Raw genomic sequence first — 20,026 nt, 5'->3', positions numbered from 1 at the left:
GGATTCCTGCCGGGGACTAGGCGCTCCTTTCCAATCTGGAAAGCCGTGCGTTAGACCGAACGGCTAACCGGTCGGGCGACATCAGATTTCTTTACAAATGAATTACTGCGTTAAATATTAGACGTTAATCATGCAAAATCTGTATCGTTGAAGACATTGTACTTTTTCACGTATCTCAACGTTTATAACGTGAAATAATCTGAACTAAATGTCGTAAGCTATAAGTTCTGCAGGTAAGTTCAGTAGTATATGTGCATGGTGTCTGTAAAAAGGTATTAGCAGTGAACAAGCAATACATTAAAATATAATGCCTGAGGCTGAAGATTTACTGAATGCACAGCGAAACTGTAGTGCACGATAAGCATTTTTCGTTCTATTTTTTGGGCTGGGAAAGGAGAAAGGTCAGTGATAAATAGTTACTAAACGATTTTAAGTTATGTATAAAACAGCTTTAGTTCTATTTTCTGGGCTGGGGAGGGAGTTACTAAGAGATTTTAAACTATGTATAAAACAGCTGGAAGTGGCTAAGTGCTCTATTCACAATACTGGATGAATACGTTCAGCGTAATTTACATGACCTGACTTGCACTACTTCCAGATAGCTACACAGGATCTAATTTTAATGCTTCATTTATTGCGTTACATCCTTCACTTGATTTGTACTTGTGAGTAAGTAGATTATTTCAGATTTTTAAACAGGATCAGTTACTTACAGAATACTGAAAATCAATTTTTTTGCCTTTCAAAGACGTTAAAGAGCCTTCAACTGAGATCGGTATTCCGAGTGACCATTTCAGCCTCTTAGTAACATAGAAAATCAGTGATGAAATGTGTCGTCTGCAAAGCATTCACCGCCATCCAAGAAACTGAAACTAGAGGTGAATAAAACGTTCTCGGGTTTCCAGCAGCGTCAATTCGAATAAAATGCTCGAGCTTTCGATGGCGGAGATGGCCATGGAAACTCGAGCATTTTTTTCGAATTGACGCGGCTGGAAAACCGAAAACGTTTTATTCATGGATGCCGTCGCGAAAGACTCCGAGGACACATGAAACTAGAGGTACCAACTGAAAATAATTACATAACATGTACTACTTGAACTGAGACGTTTGTAATCAGGTGTAAATAAAGTCCACTAAGCAACATAATTAAAGAATCACTTAACGAAACCAAGTAATCGTCTCCCATTAAGCAGCAGAACTTTCATATTTGGCACCTTCCTCCTCTGCAAAAGCATGCCACCACCCTGGGATGTCACTCTCGGGCGCGACAACGCTTCGGGCTCCAAGATGTTACGACAACTAGATCAGATTTCGTATGTTCATGTGATATGTGAGGTCTAAGGTCACATTATCTCCAAATTTCACTGTTTCCGTCCAGCGCCACCGAGGGCGTATCGTATAACTGGAATGACGTCGCACGACCTCGTTCACACATTTTATCCCTGTGTCTGGCGCCTCAGCGATTTAGGTCAGTGCCGTTAAGTCCAGGGTTGAAATCATGTGCTTTTCTCGTAGGTGGCCTAGGAAAACATTGCGGATACACTACCTCTCAGAATCGACACTAAAAGGGATCCGTGAAACAACCTATTTTCTTTGGGCTTTGATACCCACACATTTCACGGCCGATAGCGACAGTTCAGACGTACATTGTTCTTAGACATTCTACGTAGAATTGGTTGAATCGGCCGGAGGTGTCAGCAGCATCAAAAGTTTATTTTAGGCTATGATGGCTACGTTTGTGAACCGTGACTGTGTGTCACGGTTCACAAACGTAGCCGTTATGGCCGAAAATAATTATGATTCAACCAGCCAAGTTGTAAAAGTATTTCGTACATACAGAAACATTACATTTCTCTGTATGTATGTATTTATAAACACCTGAAGACGAACAGAACATATTCGAAACCCGTTTTATTGTGAGAGATTAAACATAAAACAAAAAAATAAGAAAAGGGACTGGTGGCAGAAATTACAAACAAATAAGCATCAAAGGTACTTCGGAACGTTATCCTGCTACTCATCGCATTAGAAATTCTCGCTCTCGTGTCGATTTTGAGCGCTGGTGTATCTGAAATGTTTTCCTCAGCCACCCATGAGTGAACCACCTGATTTCAACGCTGGGTGTCATGTTTCTGGCCTCAGTTGCAGAGGCGTCAGAAGCAGGGGCAAAATACGCTAACGAGGGTGTACGACGACATTCCCATATGTGACACGCCCATGGCACCGTTGGGCAGGATTGTGATGAAATTTCGAGCAAATGCGACCTTAGGCGTCACATGAACATCAGTGATCTGATCTCGTTTTAGCATGTGTCGACACCTTGCAGTCTGAAGCGTCGCCGTGCTCGAGGATGATGGCTTTTGCACCATTACATAGAACGTGTGTAGGCATCATAAAGCCAAATACCAAACGTCTGCGGCGCAATGGGAGACTATTATGGGGTTCCGGAAAAGTGATCCTTTAATTGTGTTACACAGTATAGTTACTTATGTTCACGCATATACGAAGGTTGCCCAGAAAGTAATGCACAGATTTTTTTTTTCTCAGCCGAAAACAATGCTACGAATGAAAAACGTTACGTATGTATTGTTTGAAGCCTCCTGAGTCAGAGCGATAAGTTTCTGTCACTTCCGACTCATAGCGTAGCTGCAGGACAGTTTCGAAATGGCGTCTGTAGGTAATGTACGTAACAAGCAATGTGCCGTCTTTGAATTTCTCACTGCAGAAAAAGAAATATTCACAAACACTTGTACAGAGCATCTGCTGTCGACAGAAGTACAGTCAGTCACTGGTCACGGTAGGTGACATCACGAGAAGGCGGTTCGACGGAATCCACGATTTGCAGCATTCGGGGGGACCATCCAAGGCTGTCACACTCGACATATTGCAGCGAGCTGATGTCATTCGCGAGAACAGACGCATTACGGCTCGAGAGTTGGTGCTGCCTCTGTCAATCAGCAAAGGAAATGTGGATGCAATTATTCACAGTCTGGGATATGCAAACGGGTGTGCAAGTGGGTCCCATGGTGTCTAAAGGCGGATCAGAAATCGCAGAGAAAAAACATTTCTCTTCATTTGTTGCAAAGTTTTGAAGCTGAGGCGGAGGCTTTCTTGTCCCGGGTTGTGATAGGTCATAAAACCTGAGTTCACCATTTTGAGCCCGAAACAAAACGACAGTCGATGGAATGACGCCATTCCCACTCCTCACAAAAGAAAAAAATTAAAGCATCTGATTCCACCGGTAAGGTCATGATCAACTCGTTCTGGGACTGTGAAGGCGTGATTATCATTGATGTGATGCCAAGGGGTGGTACCATTAATTGAGAAGCATATGTCATCACATTAACAAAACTCAAGACGCGCTTCCGGCGACTTTGGCGCCACAGCAACCTAGGAGATGTTTTGCTGCAACACGATAATGCTCGACCCCACGCAAGTCTGAGGACTGCTGAACACATCGCAAAACAGGGTTGGACAGTGTTACCCCATCCACCCTACAGCCCTGACCTAGCCCAGTCGGACTTGTTTGGGCTATTAAAGGGTGCCATTCGTACAACACATTATGAGGACGATGAGAAGGTGATTCACGACAGGTCAAACATGCCCTTCTTTCACTCTGGATGAAGGCCGAAGAACGGCATGGAGATTACGTTGAAAAATAGGGTGTGTAGATAAAATACCATTCTTTCACGTGTGCAATTTTTGTCATGTTCAATAAAGAATCGTTGAAGAAAAACTGCAGTGCATTACTTTATGGGCAACCCTCGTAGTTTTTAGTATTACGACCGGGATTGATATAAAAAAATTAACATTATATTTCGCAATCATGCCGTTGAAATAACTTCAAATTTTAAGTTGGTAACAAGCCCACTGACAGCCAATAAGCAAGCCCGATACAAGTGGGACAAGCAGTTTCAGAGCGAGCATCGGATATGAATGGTTTGTTTCCTCCATCTCACGTCCAGTCACGGATTGACTTTTGGTTGCTTTTATCAAATGGTTCGTATTATCAGGCGTTTTGTCTACAGTGGTACTATGAACACTTGTAAAGATGAAATCATTTAATGTGTGACTTACCACCCCACCCCCATTTATATCTTCTTTAATGTTTCTTTCTCTATGAAAATATACTCTGCGCATCGAACCGTAAATTGTTATCTGTCTGACATGAGTATGTTGCAGATGACCACCACAACTGGTGAGTAAATAACAATACAATAGAAATAGCCACAATCTAAAAATAATCCAAACGCATATAAGAATAAACACTTTGGAGTCGTTTTACTGCTTGTATTCATTTTTTCTGTGTTGTACATACGCGAAGTCATATATGCACCGTTAGTTAGTTTTTATTTGTTAAAGATATAGATAAGGCAGACGTTCCTGGTTACCATAGTCCAGAACTACTCAATGTCATGAATAAATCAAAACGTTTCAGTTGCATACTGACCTGTAACATCCATTTCACACTCCACGTGGGCGGATTTGACTGTGTATAACACTTCAAAGTAATGTTATCCCATTCGCGTATTCCGTCGGGACGTGGAGGACGATCCATATACAGAGAGACAATCGGGGGATCTGGAAACAGAAAGTACACGAGAAAGTACATAAGACATATTTAGATATTCTGGGAATATATGCTTCTTGCGTTCATTTGACATGTTATTTAGTTTTTTTGCACAGTACAATAAAGTTTGAGACGGTGCTTGTTCCGGCGTTCACGAGGAGAATTTGCTGCTGTCCGTAAACAGCTGAAAACTGTTCGTGAAATCTTCTCGGGTGATCAGCCGAGTAAAGGCGTCGTCTTCTCGCAACGTTTCGAAGGGTTTCCCCCACTTCAAATGTGGAGGCAAATTTTATGAACAAGTGGATGGTGTAGCCATGGGGTCCCCCTTAGCTCCAGGCATCGCTAATCTTTACATGGAGCACTTTGAAGACATAGCCCTGGACACCGCCCCACTGAAACCTAAAGCCTTCCACAGATATGTGGATGACACTTTTGTCGTGTGGCCACATGGCAGAGAGAACCTGCAAGACTTCCTGCGACATCTGAACAGCATACACAACAACATACAATTCACTATGGAGGTGGAAGAAAACGGAAGCTTGCCCTTCGTTGACATTCTAATCAAGAAGCACCCTGATGGCTCCTTGGGTCACGCTGTGTATAGGAAGAAGACACATACGGATTTATACCTTCATGCACAGAGTTGCCACCACCCGGCACAACCCAACTCAGTGCTTAACACACTTGTGCACAGGGCCAAGTCTATCTGTGATGATGACAGCCTACCTGCAGAGTTACAACACCTAAGGAAGACCTTCCGCAGCAACGGTTACAATGAGACGCAAATCTCGCGCGCCCTACACAAGAGCAGGAAGGTAGACACACCGGAAGAAGAAGATGAGACCAGATGCCTGGCATTTCTACCATACGCGGGACCGCCAACAGCCAAGATTGCCCGCATTCTGGAGAAACACAACATCAAGACAATTTTTCATGCCCCAAGTAAAATTAAAGACATACTTGGCTCAGTCAAAGACCACCTAGGACTGCAGACTCCGGGCGTATACAGTATTGAATGTGAATGTGGTACGAAATACATCGGACAAACGCAGCGCTGCATCACGCAGAGGCGCTCGGAACACATTAGACATGTACGCCTTGGTCAGACGGAAAAATCGGCGGTTGCGGAACATAGCCTTAACGAAGGACACACCTTCCTCTTTGAGGGTACGAAGAAGCTGTGTGACGTTAAAGGATTTTGGGATTCGGTTTTCAAAGAGGCTGTAGAAATTCGGTTGAACAGCAACCTGATCAATCGAGACACTGGTTTCCAACTTAGTACAGCTTGGAATCCCGCAATAACTAAAATTAGAAGAGAACGCTCCGGCACGAAGACGGTAGCGGTCAAAGACGTAGTAGGAACCGGCAGGGACTCGACGCCCGGTCCGCGCCGCGAACCCCCCACCACTGGCGCGGCGGCCGATTCCGCAGGTACCTGATTGGTCGGCGCCCGGGATCAGTCACTGGTCCAGGAGCCTTTATAGGACCGCGCAACACAGCATCTCGACACTTCGCTTGAAGATGATGGGTACGAAACCCTTCGAAACGTTGCGAGAAGACGACGCCTTTACTCGGCTGATCACCCGAGAAGATTTCACGAATGGAATACGCCGAGAAAGTCTCAAATCACATTTAGCTGAAAGCTGTACTGGCCGTGGTCAACAGGTTTCTGGACGCTGCTCAAAGCTGCGACGGCTTTCGGGTGCCAGTGTCGCGATCTGCAACACCTTTGGTGTGGTGGTATCCCGTGGTGACTTGGTTGTCACTTTATCTTCCGATACACATCTGACCATTGCGTGCTCACTCAAGATTGAATGGTAGACAGAGGTGGGTTTGCGTGTCACAGGGTGGAAGGCGAAAGAGGGAACAGATTGCACGGCTGGCTCCTTAGGCCTTAGTAACATGTGCGAGGTGTTATCCTGTGCTCACAATATTTCTGAGCCATCGCAGGATGTCTTTTCGGTGGGTCTAGCGGCTGACTTTCATGCTTTCCGGACATGTGCAGTCATTTGGAGCTGCGGTATTAGGTGGGTGATGGGGCACGTCATGGATATAGCACGCAGGGTTGGGGAGAATGCCAGTGTGCACTCGGTATGTTGGCAAGAGTCTCTTTCGTGACGTGGATGAGAGCCTCTGGCGCCTATCGAGAGCAGCGGGTGCAGCTGGCTAGAGATAGTGACACACGTGGGCAGGACTAAAGCCTGCTGCTTGAGTTCTGTCGCCATCCTCGGCTCCTTTCGGCGAATGACTGATCTGGTGATGGCAACTAGCCCCACAGGTGGGGTGCAGGTTAAGCTAACTGTATTAGGGGCGATCGCTGTCTTCTTGTTTAGGGCCGAGTAGTAGGTCTAAACCAGGGCCTCTAAACAAGAGGCTGAGACTACCCTATGGCGATATCGAATGCGAATTTATCGACTTTAGCTGTAGGATGAAGATCTGAACCTTTTCCGTTAGTGGGTCAGGTGTTCACTACGTGAGGGAAGCAGCTACTAGTGTACTGGACTCCATGTGCCATGTGGAGTGTACACGATGGTCTTTTACGCTACAGACTCCCTTCATACAGGACCCCCCCCCCCCTCGCCGCCCGGTCGAAATCGCAGTTACGTCAACCACAGTGTTCTCATAGAATGCTTGTCCTCGCAGGTTGACTATACAAAAGGTACAAGAATTTAATCGCTTATTGAAAGTTATAATTCCCAGGTAGTATTAGGAAGAGAAAGTTATAGAAACCGGAAGTGAACAGCAACGAAATCTTAAGTTCAGATTGGAATATTAATCGTACAGGTACGTTTTTCGTCAATTATGGCGGCTTATTGATTGTAGTAAGGAACGCGATAACATCCAGCGGGGTTATCTCGTAGCCCGAGTTTGAATTATTGTGGGTGAATACAAGCATCAAAGGTCGACCAAAATGGTAATAGGAAGCTTTTTATAGAGCGCCAAAGTCAGGAGGTGTAGTGGTAGAGCACTTCAGAGAGAAAGTGCAGAATACCGTTAGTAGTTTTCCTGATCGATATAGGCAGTCTTCAACTTGCCTGGTAGAGAATGGGAGAATCATGCAATCAGAACTGGTGTAAGAGAATGGGATTCGTCTCACATTATTCTGGAAGTCTAGTCAGAAAATTACTTCGAGCAGATATGGTTCAAATGGCTCTGAGCACTATGGGACTTAACATCAGTGACCTAGAACTTAGAACTACTTAAATCTAACTAAACTAAGGACATCACACACATCCGTGCCCGAGGCAGGATTCGAACCTGCGACCGTAGCGGTCACGCGGTTCCAGACTGAAGCGCCTAGAACCGCACGGCCACACTGGCCGGCTCGAGCAGATAATTAGAGAAGCCTTTCTAGAAGGTAACGTCTTAGACCTCCTAACAACAGACAGACATGAGTGTAACAGTTAACATAGGGGAAGTATCAGTTATTATAAGGCTGTGACAGCAGCTATAACTACAGGTATTACAAGGAACGTTAAAAAAGATAAGAAACTATTTTTGCTTAGGAATAGTGACGGGATACAAATTGCACAGTATCTACGTAATCAGTATCAAGAACTCATTGCTGACGACAAAGATGTGGAGCACAAATAAAAAAAAAATTGCTAGTGTCATTCAATATGCCTTAGACAAGTATGTTCCGAGCAAGGCGTTAAGGATGGGACAGACACAGTCATTTAATAGTAGTGTCAGAAAAATTATAAGTAAACCAATATAGCATCAGCACACACTGAATAACAGACAACCACAGTTGACAAAGCTGAACGAAGCGTAAAGTGGCGTAAGAGGAGCAATGAGAGCAGCGTTCAATGACGTTTGTACTAAAATTTAGTCAACTGACGTGACTGAAACCCCTAAGAGGTTTTGGACATATATAAAATCAGTAAGCAGTGAAAAATCCACTTTGAGCACACTGACACTGAAATAGAAAATAACACAGAGAAAGCGGAAATGCTGAATTCTGTCATACGAAATTATTTCACAGAGGAAAGTCATAACTGGTTCCCTCCTTTTAGTAATAGTATGGACATTGAAATGGTATATATTGAGATAACTGATCGCGGAACAGAAAAGCAACTGCAATCACTTAGTAGTGAAAAGGCATCAAGACCAGATGAGATAGATTCTACAAAGTTTACGTGACAGAACTTTCCCTTCTATCAGCAGTTTATCATAGGAGCAAAGAAGGGTAGCTAGCGATTGTAAGAAAGCGCAGGTCATTCTCGTTACCAAGAAGAGTTGTAGGACATGGGCACATAATGACAGGCGAATATTGTTCACGTCAGTCTGTTGTAAAATTATGGAACTTGTTTTATTTTCTAGAAATTCGTCATTTTAGGAGAACGAAAATTATCCTTTTTAAATATCAACATGTACTCCAGAAACAGAAATGTTGTGACATTGAGCTCACTCTGTTCATCCTTGCGATCCATAGCGACGTAGGCAACGGAGCTCAGTCTGGTACCGCGTTCCTTGACGCCAGGAAGACATTTTACACCGTCTCGCGCTGCCGTTTAATGAAAACGTTTCGAGCATACCGGGTATCGGACCAGCTTGTCGACTAGATTGGAGATTTCCTTGCAGACTGAACTCGACACGTCGCTCTTAACGGAACCAGATCGACAGAGTACCGCAAGACAATGTGGTAGGACCATCACTGTCCACAGTGTTCCATGGCAGGAAAATGTCGTCTTACATAGGCACCCATGTCACGCAGGGCGCATGCTCCACCAACGCCTGATGCTCTGCCCAAGAGTGGGTTTCTGACGCTGCACCGGTGCCAACGACATGCGACACTCAAAGATCATCCTCAAACACTAACGCAGGCTGCACCACAGAATGTTATTTTGGAGGCGCGATAGTACAGGGTTCTTCGTCCTACTATAAGGTTAACTCATGTCTCCATTATTCTAATCGTCTGCCAATCTAATTTCAACAACCGTCCTGTGACCACCGTTCCAAAATTGTAAGGTATTCCGCAGTCGCCGATTCTTCAGGCTGTTGCAGACTAGTGTGACGGTGACGTTGTGCCCACCTGCCTTGAACTGTGCGAATCACATTCACACCGAATTTTATGTACTACAAGCTTCTTAAGTCCCAGATCTTCCTTGGCGACTCAGAGTAGTGCCCTAATCTTGGTACTTGAAAGGAAACACTTTTCACTTCAGATCCATTGACAGTTAATGAGTCATTGTGATTTTAGGATCCGGCAGCAGTCCCAAGGAGACTACCAACAATTATTAAACCAGGAGAAAATTCCAACTCACATGCTCCTGTCTTCTTTCTTTCAGTATTTCTGTTCCTGTTTGCGAACAGATATCTAAAAGGCCATTAAAGATCTATCTTATACTGCGCCTATCAACTAGAGTATAATCTGTGAAAACGTTTGTAACTGTGCTGAAGTTTCCGTCAAATGCAACAGGAAAGTACACTGTCTGTTCCTGGTTGACACACTGACACATTTCCTTTAATACTCACTCTTTTTTTCATTCGAAAGTTTTTATTGAAAACTTTTTCTTTATGGAATGCTGGGGGTTTGTCAGTTATGTACCCTTCTTCTGTGTCTCTATCCTCTGTCTTTATTTTATATTCGTTCTGTGCACCTCTTTCTATGTATGACCATGGATCTTTTACCTACTGACAACGTCAATCAAAGTTAACTTCATGCCTTTTTTTAAAGAACTGTGCCTAGCACAGCATCAAGTCTGGACAGAATCTCGCGGTGTAGCCACGCAGTCTAGGGCGCCTTGTCACGGTCCGTGCGGCTTCCCCCGTCGGAGGTTCGGGGTCCTCCCTCGGGCATGGGTGAGTGTGTGTGTGTGTTGTCCATAGTGTAAGATAGTTTAAGTTAGATTAAGTAGTGTGTAGGCTTAGGGACCGATGACCTCAGCAGTGTGGTCCCATAGGACCTTACCACAAATTTCCAAATTTTTTTCTGGACAGACTCATAAATATTTGCTCTTAACAGTGCATTCATATGCCAGCTCTTTTTTACGGTACATTACACTTGGCATAAACTACCAGTTCTCCCACCTACAATAAAGCAAGTAAAATCGTCGCAGTTCTTCGACAGATAAACAAAGCTGTGAGAAACAGATAATGACAGAGGCAAGGTCTAGTACCCTTTCATTTATTTCACCTATAATTTCCCTAAAACTTTTTATAGGAAATACTCGCTTTGCATTCTTGTCTGCACCACCATTGGAGGAGTTTTTCTCAAACAGGGAGACCCCCTAAATGACTCCATCCTTAAAGCATATTCCTTCTGCACGTCACCACGCTAGGTAGTCTTTCAGTGAGCCCAAATCCACGCACTGTACTGCCACTTCCCATATTTAATAACGATCCCTAACAAATTTTAATTGGGAGTAGTACAAATACTGGCTGGAAGTGGCAACAAAAAGGCTATTCACGTTGGTGTGTAGAATGTTTGAGTCTGGCGATACACCATCTACATTTCGGAAATACGCAACCCACACTATTCCGAAGATTGCAAGAGCCGACATGTACGAGAATTATTACACAATTATCTTAGCAGCTTATGCATCCAAGTTGATGACAAGAATAATATACAGAAAAATGGAAAAGAAAATTGAGGAACTATTAGATAACGATCACTTTGACTTCAGGAACAGTAGAGGCATTTGAGAGGCAGTTCTGACAGTACGGTTGATCATGGACGGAAGACTGAACAAAAACCAGAACACGTTTACAGGATTTGTCGACAAGAAAAAAACATGGAACTGTGTCAACTGGTGCAAGATATTCGAAATCCAGACAAAATAGGGGTAGCTGTAGGGAAAGACGGGTAATATAAAATATGTGCTAGAGCCAAATGGAGCAATAATAGTGGAGGACGAGGAACGAAGTACTCGGAATAAAACGGGTGTAAGACGGTAGTCTTTCATCACTACTGTTCAAACTATACATCTAAGAAGCAATAAAGGAAATAAAAGAAAGGTCCAAGTGCAGGATTAAATTCCATGGTGATATCAATGATAAGATTCACTGATGACGTCCTATTCTCAAAAAAAGTGAAGAGGAATTACAGTATCAGTTGAATGTCTAATAAATATAGGATATGGATTGGGAGTAAATCCAAGAAAGACTTAAGTAATGAGAAGAAGCTTAAATGAGAATAGCGCGCAACTAAAAATCAGAATTTGTGTCATGAAGTAGATGAAGTTAAGGAATTCCGCTACCTAGGCAGCGAAATCTACTACTAGTACTACATGGATACCATGCAAATCACATTCAAGTGCCTGGCAGAGGGTTCATCGAACCATCTTCACAATTCTCTATTATTCCAATCTCGTATAGCTCGCGGAAAGAATGAACACCTATATCTTTACGTACGAGCTCTGATTTCCCTTACTTATTTTATCGTGGTAATCGTTCCTCCCTATGTAGGTCGGTGTCAACAAAATATTTTCGCATTCGGAGGAGACAGTTGGTGACTGGAATTTCGTGAGAAGATTCCATAGCAACGAAAAACGCCTTTCTTTTAATGATTTCTAGCCCAAATTTCTCTGACACCCTCTCCCATATTTCGCGATAATACAAAACATGCTGCCTTTCTTTGAACTTTTTCGATGTACTCCGTCAGTCCTATCTGGTAAGGATCTCACACGGCGCAGCAGTATTCTAAAAGAGGACGGACAAGTGTAGTGTAGGCAGTCTCCTGAGTAGGTCTGTTACATTTTCTAAGTGTCCTGCCAATAAAACGCAGTCTTTGATTTGCCTTCCCCACAAGATTTTCTATGTGTTCCTTCCAATTTAAGTTGTTCGTATTTGTAACACCTAGGTATTTAGTTGAATTTACGGCTTTCAGATTAGACTGATTTATCGCGTGACCAAAGTTTAACGAGTTCCTTTTAGCACTAATGAGGATGATCTCATCGTTTCGTTATTTAGGGTCAACTGCCACTTTTCGCACCATTCTCTAACTCGTTTTGCAGTTTGTTTTGATCTTGTGATGACTTTATTAGTCGATAAACGACAAGGTCGTCTGAAAACAACCGAAGACGGCTGCTGAGATTGTATCCAAAATCGTTTATGTAGATAAGGAACAGCAAAGTGCATATAACACTACCTTGGGGAACGCCAGAAATCACTTATGTTGTACTCGATGACTTTCCGGCAATTACTACGGACTGTGACTTCTCTGACAGGAAAACACAAATCGAGTCACATAACTGAGACGTTATTCCATAAGCTCGTAATTTCACTACGAGCTGCTTGTGTGGTACAGTACCAAAAGCCTCACGGAAATCCAGAAATACGGAATCGATCTGAAATCACTTGTCAATAGCACTCAATAGTTCATGTGAATAAAGAGCTAATTGTGTTTCACATGAATGATGTTTTCTAAAACCGTGTTAACTGTGTGTCAATAGCCCGTTTTCTTTCAGGTAATTCATAATGTTCGAACACAATATATGTTCTAAAATCCTGCTGCATATCGACGTTAACGATATGAGTCTGTAATTTAATGAATTACTCCTAGTACCTTTCTTGAATCTTGATGTGACCTGTGCAACTTTCCAGTCTTTGGGTACGGATCTTTCGTCGAGCGAACGGTCGTATATTATTGTTAAGTATGGAGCCAATGCATCAGTATACTCCCAAACAAAACCTAATTGGTATATAGTCTGAACCAGAAGACTTGCTTTTATTAAGTTATTTTAGTTGCTTCAATACTCCGAGGATATTTACTTCTACGTTACTCATGTTGGCAGCTGTTCTCGATTCGAATTCTGGAATATTTGCTTCGTCTTCTTTTGTGAAGCCATTTCAGAAGGCTGTGTTTAGTAACTCTGCTTTGGCAGCACTGTCTTTGATAGTATCTCTGTTGATATCGCGTAGAGAAGGCATTGATTGTTTCTTGCCGCTAACGTACTTCACATACGACCAGAATCACTTTCGATTTTCTGCCAGGTTTCGAGACAAATTTTCGTTGTGGAAACAGTTATAGGCATCTCGCATTGATGTCCGCGCAAAATTTCGAGCTTCTGTAAAAGATCGCCAATCTTGGGGACTTTGCGTCTGTTTAAATTTGGCATGTTTCTTTCGTTGTTCCTGCAACAGTGTTCTAACCAGTTTTGTGTACCAAGGAGGGTCAGCTCCGTCCTTTGTTAACTTATTTGGTATAAATCTCTCAATTGCTGCCGATACAATGAGTGGAGGTTGTCTCTTAGGAAGGCGTCAAGTGAATTTTTAGAATAGGTATTTTTTTTGAATAGGTATATTTTTCGCCTATTTTTCGATGATTTGGGGATTACAATATTCAATCTCGCTACGACAACTCTGTGCTCACTAATTCCTGAATCGGTTTTGTTGCTCGTTATTTACTAAGTATTATTTGTTGATAAGAGGTCAAGTGTGTTTTCACAACCGCTTATTATTCGCGTGGGCTCATGAACTAACAGCTCGAAATAATTATCAGAGAATGCGTTTAGCACAATTTCGGATGATATTTTATGCGTACCTCCGGAATTAAAATGTATTTTAGCCCACATATCGAGGGTAAATTAAAGTCAACACCAACTATTATCAGGTCGTGTTTTAAATCAAACTCAAGTTTTCTTTGAAGCTTTCAGCAACTTTATCATCTAAATTAGGAGGTTGGTAAAAGGTCCAATTATTATTTTATTCCGGTTGCCAACAATGATATCTGCCCATACTAAGTCACAGGAATTATCTACTTAAATTTCGTGACAAGTTAAACTACTTCTAACAGCAACAAACACGCCACTGCCAACCGTATTTAGCCTATCCTTTCGGAACACCGTCAGGTTCTTCGCAAAACCTTCGGCTGAGCTTATATCCAGCTGTAGCCAGCTTTCAGTGCTTATAACGATTAGAGCATCCCTGCTTTCTAATAGCACTTGGAGCTCTAGTACTTTCCCAACACAGCTACGACAGTTTACAACTGTTATGGCAATGGTTCCCGTATCTACGTTCTTCCTGTGTTCAGCCTGCACCCTTTGTAACTGAAGATCTTCTTGTCTTTTCCCGAGACCCTCTAACCTAAAAAACCGCCCAGTCCACGCCACACAGCCCCTTTTACCAGTGTAACCGCCTCCTGCGTATAGTGGATACCTAACCTATTTAGCGGAACCCGAAACGCAACCACCCTTTGGTGCAAGTCTAGGAATCTGCAGCCTACATGGTCACAGAAGCGTCAGAGCCACTGATTCAGACCCTCCACTCGGCTCTGTACCAGAGGTCAGCAATCGGTCCTGTCGACTATGCTGCAAATGGTCTGCTCTGCCTTCATCTTGCAAGCAAGACTGGTAGCCTTTATAATTTTTGTTAGCCGCTGGAATCCAGAGAGAATCTCTTCTGATCCGAAGTGACACACATCATTGGTACCGACGTAAGCAACCACCTGCAGCTGGCTGCACCCTGTGCTCTTCATGGCATCCGGGAAGACCCTTTCCACATCTGGAATGACTCCACCCAGTATGCACACGGAGTGCACATTGGTTTTCTTACCCTTCTTGTGAGCCATGTCCCTAAGGGGCCCCGTAACGCGCCTAACGTTGGAGCTCCCAACTAACCCATTACGGACGGAGCGAAGAGGAAATAAAAAGCAGGCTAGTGCTAGCACAGGCAAAAAGGGCATTCCTGGTCAATAAAACTGTACTTCTATCAAACTTATCACTTAATTTGAGGAAGAATTTTCTGAGAATGTACGAGCACAACATTATATGCTAGTAAACATGGAGTACGTGAGACGTGGTGTTATAGAGGAATGTTGAAAATTAGGTTGACTGATGAGCTAAGGGATGAGGCGGTTCTTTGGAGAATCGACGAGGAAAGGACTATATGGAAAACACTGACAAGAAGAAGCGATAGGATGGTAGGACATCTGTTTAATACATCGCGGAATAACTTCCATGGTACTAGAGGGAGCTGTAGAGGGCAAAAACTGTAGACTGTAGAGACACAAAGACGTTGGTATACATGCAGCAAATAACTGAGGACTTAGTTTGCAAGTGCTTCTCTGCGATGAAGAGGTTGGCGCAGGATGGGAATTCGTGGAGGGCTGCATTTAATAAAAAGGAAAAGAAAAAGCCTCGAAAAACCGAAATTTGTATCTTCCTGGCAGTCATCAAATCCTTCTAAACTTAGTGGTCTGAGAATATATCTAGTCTCAGCACCTCCCAAAGCAGTTCCCAGCCCTTTCCTTACTCACTACCTGATCATCTTTAGTAACCGTAACTCACTATACACCTACAACACTGACACACCACGGAGAGAAGAGAAATGTCTTGCATCACCAATGTCTCGCTGCAGGAATACACTTCCCCTCAGTACCAAATACGGATAGCACAAGCAATAGCTTACCATACAGCCAACCCTACGTAGCCATCTTTACCTCAAACTCTCCAATGGCATCTCAGAGTATAACGTAAGTACCCACCTGAATAATCAGTATATAGGGGAATCCTCCATCGAATCTAGAATTTGGTTGACCTGAAGACGACTGCTGCTAAGACGGTGGAAACTTAGACGTTTTATTTGTCTTGTTGTTTTATAATGACACATCCTAATACTCAAACTGGTTTTATTCAAATTGGCCCTGTCCGTGGAATGCGACAAACTTACATGAACAAAGTTCAATTGTTTTCTCTTGCGGTTTTGGGACATAATAATTTGATAAAATTATTGAAACCGTCTCGATCATAAATCCATTTTTAATAAAAGTTTGTTACTAATTTTACTTAACTGAAAAATCGCTGTTACATCCCGATAATGTCACCTAAAAGTATAATAATTTGCTATACTAGCGATTGAAGCGTTCACGCATTACAACTGTAATGACATATCGCATTTCTAGCCCATCCATTTGTGTTTTATTTTGTTCCTATTGTACTATGAGCGGTGTTTCTTAAACATTCTTCCCGATAGAGTCGGTTTGCCAAACCACATCCTTTTGATTGTAAGGCTGGTTACTATAGAAACGAGCAAGTAAGAGAAGCCATGAAAGTGAAAGATATCAGGAACACATTACGTAAAACACCCTTAGACGGTACGGGCACCTCAACAGGGGCGAACACGATTTCATGAGAAAAACCGTATAAGCTAGTTTTTTTAATATGAAAGTAACATCAGTAACAGAAAAAAAGGAAACGGTGGATGTGTGACTTACAGTGGACAAGAAGTTCCACTGATTTCTCCAGCACACCACGAGCGCCCTTGGCTTGACACTTGAGGGTTTGCCCATTGTCATCCGGTGACGGCGTCAGCAACAGTATTGATACAGTCTCGTTCCCATCTTCAGTTACCTTCGGCAGAAAAGAGGTTTGTTGAAACATAAACCAACAAATGCAATTTTTTAGGAAATATTTAAGATAAAAAAATCTTTGTCCTACGTTCCTAAATTTGAACAAAGTCATTTTGAGGTTACATTAGCAGGTTCTGCTTTAATTCAAAGAATTAGAAACAAACAAAAGTCCTTGGCCAGTTTGCGATTTTTGAATGAACATTTTTTAGTTCTTTTTATTGTCGCCTTATGGTAGGACGCACAGCAATCACGAAATATAGTGAGATAATAATCTAACTGTAAATGGATTACATTTTCACTTTACTGTTTAAAATAATGTTTCGTCTTGCACCCTGCAACACGCCCTGACAAAGAATAATCCCACTTCAAGCTCTCTGGCAAAATCTCCCCAAACAGATTAAAATATCACACTGCCATTAAGGCAATAAGTTGTAAAGTTGTAAAGTTGATGTCTGTAGGGGAGCACACAATCGCAACTAAAATTCGTATGTTTAGAAATATTTTAGTTGCTTCTGTATATTTAGACTTATGAGCATATGGGAGTAACTGTTTACTACAGATTGTAGTTCACATAGTAGTTAGCGACGTTCGTTTGCGTGCAACATAACGGCCATCCGCAAAACAGTCTAACCGTTATTCGTCTGCGCTCGCTCATCGCCTCTGTCTGTGCACAGGAACATAAATCAGCAATTGTGCCTAACGGGAGAAGGAGATACGGGAATGATGCTGGCGTGAAATGTAATTGTAAAGGGTAATAATGTTTTTCTGAATCCATTTATGGAAGAAAGGTCGATCTAAATGACACAAATTCTTATAGCATGGCGATTTTGACGCTCATAATCACATTTAGATGAGTTTATTCAAGAGCTCCGTGCTGTTTTACATAGGCATCGGTAGTCAATAACTTATGCATGCGATAGAGCAGGTGAGGGTTTCAATTTATTCAACAAAACACGTGACTGACGTAAACAAGTAAAAAAAAATGATACTGGAAAAGAGATCCTGGTTTATATGTACTGTAAATTTTATCGTCAGAAATTGTTTCTTTTTGAAAGTAACTAGATTATAGCATAATATGGAAGTGGTCAGCGATGCATAGTGATAGATAATATTAAATTTTGAACAGTGATTCTACAGAAAAGGAACTAAAGTTTAAATGGTTAGGTCAAGTAGTTAATATAGATTTACTGCTTCAAATTTTCGGTAAAAGGAATTTATAGAACAACTTGGCGAAATGAAGGCATGGGTTAATAAGATACGTCCTGAAACATCATGACATACACTCCTGGAAATGGAAAAAAGAACACATTGACACCGGTGTGTCAGACCCACCATACTTGCTCCGGACACTGCGAGAGGGCTGTACAAGCAATGATCACACCCACGGCACAGCGGACACACCAGGAACCGCGGTGTTGGCCGTCGAATGGCGCTAGCTGCGCAGCATTTGTGCACCGCCGCCGTCAGTGTCAGCCAGTTTGCCGTGGCATACGGAGCTCCATCGCAGTCTTTAACACTGGTAGCATGCCGCGACAGCGTGGACGTGAACCGTATGTGCAGTTGACGGACTTTGAGCGAGGGCTTATAGTGTGCATGCGGGAGGCCGGGTGGACGTACCGCCGAATTGCTCAACACGTGGGGCGTGAGTTCTCCACAGTACATCGATGTTGTCGCCAGTGGTCGGCGGAAGGTGCACGTGCCCGTCGACCTGGGACCGGACCGCAGCGACGCACGGATGCACGCCAAGACCGTAGGATCCTACGCAGTGCCGTAGGGGACCGCACCGCCACTTCCCAGCAAATTAGGGACACTGTTGCTCCTGGGGTATCGGCGAGGACCATTCGCAACCGTCTCCATGAAGCTGGGCTACGGTCCCGCACACCGTTAGGCCGTCTTCCGCTCACGCCCCAACATCGTGCAGCTCGCCTCCAGTGGTGTCGCGACAGGCGTGAATGGTGGGACGAATGGAGACGTGTCGTCTTCAGCGATGAGAGTCGCTTCTGCCTTGGTGCCAATGATGGTCGTATGCGTGTTTGGCGCCGTGCAGGTGAGCGCCACAATCAGGACTGCATACGACCGAGGCACACAGGGCCAACACCCGGCATCATGGTGTGGGGAGCGATCTCCTACACTGGCCGTACACCACTGGTGATCGTCGAGGGGACACTGAATAGTGCACGGTACATCCAAACCGTCATCGAACCCATCGTTCTACCATTCCTAGACCGGCAAGGGAACTTGCTGTTCCAACAGGACAATGCACGTCCGCATGTATCCCGTGCCACCCAACGTGCTCTAGAAGGTGTAAGTCAACTACCCTGGCCAGCAAGATCTCCGGATCTGTCCCCCATTGAGCATGTTTGGGACTGGATGAAGCGTCGTCTCACGCGGTCTGCACGTCCAGCACGAACGCTGGTCCAACTGAGGCGCCAGGTGGAAATGGCATGGCAAGCCGTTCCACAGGACTACATCCAGCATCTCTACGATCGTCTCCATGGGAGAATAGCAGCCTGCATTGCTGCGAAAAGTGGATATACACTGTACTAGTGCCGACATTGTGCATGCTCTGTTGCCTGTGTCTATGTGCCTGTGGTTCTGTCAGTGTGATCATGTGATGTACCTGACCCCAGGAATGTGTCAATAAAGTTTCCCCTTCCTGGGACAATGAATTCACGGTGTTCTTATTTCAATTTCCAGGAGTGTAATTAGCTATGTAGTGGGTTGAAGTGTGCGAGACAAAAGTTCTAGAGAGATGTCAGTATTTAACATCAGTAAACGGAATCGCCTAAAAGTATGAAACAGTAGAAAGCAGATACATTATCCTCTTTATTATCCACTTTTGACGTCAAGCTGTACTATTGTTGTTGTTGTGGTCTTCAGTCCCGAGATTGGTTCGATGCAGCTCTCCATGCTACTCTATCCTGTGCAAGCTTCTTCATCTCCCAGTACCTACTGCTACCTACATACTTCTGAATCTGCTTAGTATATTCATCACTTGGTCTACTCAAGCTGTGCCACAAATTTCTCCTCTTCACAATTCTATTCAATACCTAGTCATTGGTCATGTTAACTACCCATCAAATCTTCAGCAATCTTCTGTAGCACCACTTTTCGAGAGCTTCTATTCTCTTCTTGTCCAAACTATCTATAGTCCATAATTCGCA

The 20,026-nt window shown here is 43.5% G+C and overlaps 1 protein-coding gene across 2 annotated transcripts in view; it reads right to left on the bottom strand.

The window, feature by feature from the left end:
* Window positions 1–20,026, bottom strand: part of LOC126187593 (B-cell receptor CD22-like) — a 173,807-nt gene that overhangs the window by 123,937 nt on the left and 29,844 nt on the right. For both annotated transcript variants that reach the window (XM_049928777.1, XM_049928778.1), the window contains exons 4-5: window positions 16,728–16,863; window positions 4,451–4,581 (exon numbers count right to left, since the gene is read on the bottom strand). In XM_049928777.1, coding sequence (XP_049784734.1) covers window positions 4,451–4,581; window positions 16,728–16,863 — 267 coding nt within the window. The remainder of the gene's footprint in view (window positions 1–4,450; window positions 4,582–16,727; window positions 16,864–20,026) is intronic.

The sequence above is a fragment of the Schistocerca cancellata genome, chromosome 5 (assembly GCF_023864275.1).
Source record: "Schistocerca cancellata isolate TAMUIC-IGC-003103 chromosome 5, iqSchCanc2.1, whole genome shotgun sequence".
NCBI lineage: Eukaryota > Metazoa > Arthropoda > Insecta > Orthoptera > Acrididae > Schistocerca > Schistocerca cancellata.
Note: the sequence above shows the minus strand (reverse complement) of the source record. Positions and strands in the feature narration are given on the sequence as shown.